Source organism: Sinocyclocheilus anshuiensis, unplaced genomic scaffold, assembly GCF_001515605.1.
Source record: "Sinocyclocheilus anshuiensis isolate Anshui unplaced genomic scaffold, SAMN03320099.WGS_v1.1 scaffold1463, whole genome shotgun sequence".
In the NCBI taxonomy this organism is placed as follows: Eukaryota; Metazoa; Chordata; class Actinopteri; order Cypriniformes; family Cyprinidae; genus Sinocyclocheilus; species Sinocyclocheilus anshuiensis.
In genome coordinates, this window is record NW_015536784.1 from 603,822 (window position 1) to 609,431 (window position 5,610).

The 5,610-nt window shown below is 36.7% G+C and overlaps 1 protein-coding gene across 5 annotated transcripts in view; it reads right to left on the reverse strand.

The window, feature by feature from the left end:
* Positions 1-5,610, reverse strand: part of LOC107655512 (arginyl-tRNA--protein transferase 1-like) — a 112,483-nt gene that overhangs the window by 67,615 nt on the left and 39,258 nt on the right. For all 5 annotated transcript variants that reach the window (XM_016443027.1, XM_016443036.1, XM_016443018.1 and 2 more), the window contains exon 6: positions 4,509-4,717. In XM_016443027.1, the coding sequence (XP_016298513.1) occupies positions 4,509-4,717 (209 nt within the window). The remainder of the gene's footprint in view (positions 1-4,508; positions 4,718-5,610) is intronic.

Here is a 5,610-nt window from a genome sequence, read left to right on the forward strand (position 1 = left end):
TAGACACGCACTAGAGACGGTTTAGCCAATCACAACACACTGGGCTAGCTAACCAATCAGAGCCCATCGCCTATTTCTGAGGGAGGGGCTTCATAAAAGAAGGAAATGATCAGAGCGTTTATCAGCGAAGGGACAGAGCGGTGAGGAATAAAGGTCAATTATGTGAAAAATAATGCGTTTTTAAAAAAAACAAAGCATTAACATGTTAGACTGCACCCCATAAACACAATCAAGCCTAGAAAAAAAACAGTGAACCACCCCTTTAATCAAAACGTAGTAACTCAATTTGACACTCGAGAGTCGCGAGCTGTTTGAGAGGCGGCTGTGAGAGCTTTGGCTGAGAGCGCATTGAAGACCATCTCTCAGAGAGTGCACGAGTACTTTATGGGTTAAAATAGCTTGAATGTTTAAATTGGCATGACTTAAAATGACGTGCAAGTGACAATTCCGTCAACTGTCCGAAACGCACGCTAGTCTTGTGTTGCAGCGTGCAGCTCACTTGCAGAGCAAACTCAACATGGATATTATGGATGTGAGGCCATTTGTGCATTTTGAGAGAGTGGGAGAAGACGCACGCTAGTCTTATATTGCAGCGTGCAGCTCACTTGCAGAGCAAACTCAATATGGATATTATGGATGTGAGGCCATTTGTGCATTTGGGATTGGGATTGAGGTAAAACTCAATCCCAATCACTCACACTGTTTGTGAAAGTTTTAAAATGACTGATCTGCTCTGATAATCTGTTTGGATTAAACCTACATGCTATAGTGCAGAAATGTTTGCGGGAATGCCCCGCTTTATAATCGCAAATCCTGCAGGAATGTGTAGAATTACGCACAATGCCTGCAATCCCGCAGCGAAATTCAGGCCCTGCTTATATTACACAAAATCACGGAAACATGTCAACTGAACTCTAAAAATTCACAGCGTTTTATTATAATAGTGTTCTCATTAAATTGTTATGTATATGACAGTCCCAGTCATAGTTATTAATATTCTGCATTGTTGTTTGTGCTGCTCACGCTGCGCGCTGAAGAGATAATCACCATAATAAGCCTACAATGAAGCGCTTTACTGCAGCGTAACTCAACCAAACACATCTTATATGAGATAAATAATTTATAAACGAGATATAATATATATATATATACATAAACCAAATTCCACAAAAGGCTGTGAGTGCCTGCACAAGTGAACTTGACTGTACTAGTCATGAAGATATAACTCTGTGGATGCATTCTTTCCATAACAACATGCTGAAACAAGGCATATTCTTTAACAGTCATGTTTTCATTATAATTTTATGTAGCCTATATGACAGATTTGTTCTGCACATGTTGTCCTTAATGGTACCTTCCTTTTCAAAGTGGTTCAAGCAATTCAAAACCATCATGGCGTACGCGTTTGAAATGTCTCAGCAGGGGATACGCCATGAGAATACCGCGGTACGTACCGTGGGAGGTGTATTGGAGTTTTTTGGACCAGTTTAAATATCGTTACACCCCTAATATATATATATATATATACATATATATATATACACTCAGAATAGTTTTCATGAGATTCACTCATCTGCAAATCAGTGGTCGATGAAAAATCAAAGAAAACGTGGTAGAATGAAAAAAATATATAAAAGTGACCCATATTCATCACATTACAACCTTTGTTTGCTTGGGTAAGATTCAGCATGAGTTCAGCAAGAAAATATTTATGTATTATCATTATGTATGTAAAATGATTATGTATCTATAAAAGGGTGACTCTCATGAGAACATGTCCATGTCATATTTCACCTTGAATAAAAAGAAAAACATTTCTTTGCATTAACAAAATAGGAATTATGTAACCCAATTAAGAATTACTTAATTATTATAACCCAAATTACTAAATATGACCTGGGCATGTTCTTGACAGGCTTCACGAGACTCTAATAATATAATTTAGATCATCAACCGCGTAATGCAATTAGTTGTGCATTTTCTCAACAGATTTTGGAAGAATGTTACAGTGTCTCCAGAAATCTGTTCATTTGTACACGCTATTCATTGATAAAGAACCACTTCCTGATCCTCAATGTAATGCAAACTGTAGAGAAGACGATTACATATGACTTCCTGCACTAATGATTAAACACAGACCTGCAGTGAATCCATCTCAAAGTGTCTCCTTACTGTATACTGTTACAAAGGAAGATTTCAGGAGATTTCTAGCTGCAGTTGAACTGGCTTTCATTATATTGCATTAGCAACCACAGTCAAACACAGGAAATTATTAAAAGCTAAAATAACGATGACCAATACTTTAGGTTATGATATACATTTCAAAGGAATTTTTTTTTTTAAATCCAGCCAGCAGTTATATAGGCTATATACAAATGAATGGGTGATTTGAAGTAGTCCAAGACATGTTGATGTTTGGCAGGTCAAGATGCATTACACCAGGTTATTAATCGCAAACTTCATTGATTCTTATTAAAATAAGGATATACATTTACAAAATGCAGGTCACAACTATTAAAATATATGACAGTCAAGTCATTCTGTGACACTCTGAAGACAAAGTGAGACTAAGCCTCATTTAACTTGCTGTGTAAGGTGTAAAAGTCTGACATCAGTTTAAAGCAAACTGTGTGCGATCAATTGTTATGTTTGATTAGTAAAACTGAGCTTGACATCTAACAGGATCATCTGTGTTTGCACAAGGACAAACTGGCCTCAGAAGAGAGGAGGCAATTCAAAATCCAATCCTCCAAGAAACATTTAATTGACTGGCGAAGCTGTTCCTAATTAAAGGACCTCTCACAGAGACATTTTCATTGGACGAGGTGCTTATGGTTCACAAGTTCCCCAGAAGAGAATGGCTGGGAGATTTAGCTTCAGTTTTATTTTATTTGGCCCTCACTGGACATCTCTTATTATTGCTTGGCCAAGTTAAAGGGATAGTTCACCCAAAAATGAAAATTTGATGTTTATCTGCTTACCCCCAGGGCATCCAAGATGTAGGTGACTTTGTTTCTTCAGTAGAAACTGAAGAAACAAAGTCACCTACATCTTGGATGCCCTGTGGGTAAGCAGATAAACATCAAATTTTCATTTTTGGGTGAACTATCCCTTTAATGAAGATATTTGTGACTTTTGTTTCAGATAAACATAAGTAAAGTCTTCTAATCTGCAGGGCGATTCTCTTGAGATCTAGACATTTGATTAAGTGTGTGAGGAGTAACCAAGACAAAGAGAGAGAAGCGCTGTCAAAACAGCTCAGAGATTTCAAATTATGCAGGGGGTGAAAGAAGATAGAAGCAAACTTTACAAATTAGGACTTGACAAGATATTCAATGTGGGGCAAAGTTATAATGTGCCTCTACTGCCCTCTGTAGGTGTATTTGGGTGATTTTGATAACCGTATTCTATCATAATAAATCTTGAGAAGGCACAGACACATATACTTTAAAGTAATGTTCTGGGCTCAAGTTAACCTAGAGCAAAAACTTTTGTGGCACAATAATGATTACAACAGAAATTCTTTTGTTTTGCATTTTTAACTATTCTTTCAGTATGTACTGAACCCAGAACATTCATTTAATGAACTTAAAGTAATCTCTTCCCTGTCAAACAATGAATGTTTCACTTACAGTGTGCTGTGGATTATAAAACACACACCACACGTGTCTGATTAGCTGTATGTAAACATCTCATTAGGCTGGGAGTCTCTGAGGCTTAATGACCCCACAACTGAGATTTACAGAAATTAGCCCTAACACACCCATTTCCCAAGCGATAAAATGAGGTCTGGAAAGTAAAGATGTGATACTCCACACACTGCTTTAAATGCATCTGTTTTCATTATGCACCAGAGAGATAAGTGCCAACAAACAGACAAGGATGGAGCTTAACTAACATCAAACTACACTCTTGACAGTTTAGATTTCAACACAAGGGTCTGTCACGCAAATTACACTTTTGAATAAATATATACACAAATTCTTTGTTTGCATGAGAAAGTTTGTGATGAAATATTAAGTGTTTTTGTACACAAGAGCTGCTTTTAGTCCTGGCCATGAAGTCTCTGGATTTTCTCATGTATTGTTTCTAAGGTGAACCACTAACCTTGTTCAGATGACAGTGACATTGACTGCTATCCACTTAAGATAATTGAATGACATGTTGAAGTCAATCAAATCAATCCAGTCGACGAGCTAATCGAGAGACGAATCAGCCCAGTGCTGTCTCCAGGGACAATGACGTTTGGGGTATAAGATGGTCTTTCATACAGACTTGCTTAGAAAGCTAAAACATTGGCCGTTTACCCATGCTGACTTCACCCAAGCAATCGCAGCAAAAGCAGGAGAGGACTGTTTGTGAAAAGAACAGCTTGGAATATTTACACAGGATACTCAAACCACTGTGATAGTTACAGCTTTGAGATTGGTGCATCCTCTCTTGCTTTGGCCTGTTTCAGTTACTTGACCTCAAAGAAGTATTACATATAAGCAAAGTTGATGTGTTACCTCTAAACGGTGCAGAGGGTCATTGGGTAAGGACTCTGTAATGAACTCCTCCAATGACTTGGGCTGATTAGATGAAGATTTTGATGGGACGGGATTCACAGAGGAAGACTCTGCTTCTTGCTGCTTCTGTTGCTCCTTTTGAAGTCGTCTCTCTTTCCTCATGTCCTTAGCTTTCTGACATAGAGGCCTGCTGGGATCGGCTCCCTTACCTAGAATTAAGAAAACAACAATGATAGAAGATATGCATGAGTTGATTAAATCACCAGTTGACAGTACAAGCATTACTGCATTGTCCTAACATCAAGCAATTACACTACTGTTCAAAAGTTTGAGGTCGGTAAGATTTTTTTTCATGTTTTTGAAAGAAGTCTCTTCTGCTCTCCAAGGCTGCATTTATTTTACCAAAACTACAGTAAAAACAGTAATATTGTGAAATATTATTACAATTTAAAAGAACTGTTTTCTATTTGAATAGATAGTAAAATGTAATTTATTTCTGTGATCAAAGCTGAATTTTCAGCATCATTACTTGTCTTCCGTGTCACATGATCCTTCAGAAATCATTCTAATATGCCGATTTGTTTGCTTGGATACATTTTTTTTTTAATTATTTAATGAATACAAAGTTCAGAAGAACCTTTGGAATTTGAAACAACATCTTTTGTAACATTGTAAATGTTTACACTGTCACGTTTGATTTAATGTGTTCTTGCTGAATAAAAGTATTACTTTTTTTTTTTAAGTCTTTTGTACAACAAGGGCAGCTTTATTTGCAAAGAATTTGTTTTATTGTTGGCGGTAACGAAATTCTACAAAGGAAATAGAAGGAAAGGTTTTCAATTTGTTACGATACAGTATTTGCACTTTATTTCTATGTGAGGTATTTCTGAATGAAAACTGGAGGTGGAGAACGATTTCATCCATGATGAATTTATTGGATGGTGTCAAATGGGTGTTTTTACAAGTTTTCCAACTTGCAAACATATTAATTTCTTAGCATTTAGAATCATGTGCACTGATAAATCACGCACATTAAAGGGGTCATATGATGCTATTTTAAAGATCATTATTTTGTGTATTTGGTGTAACAGAATATGTTGAC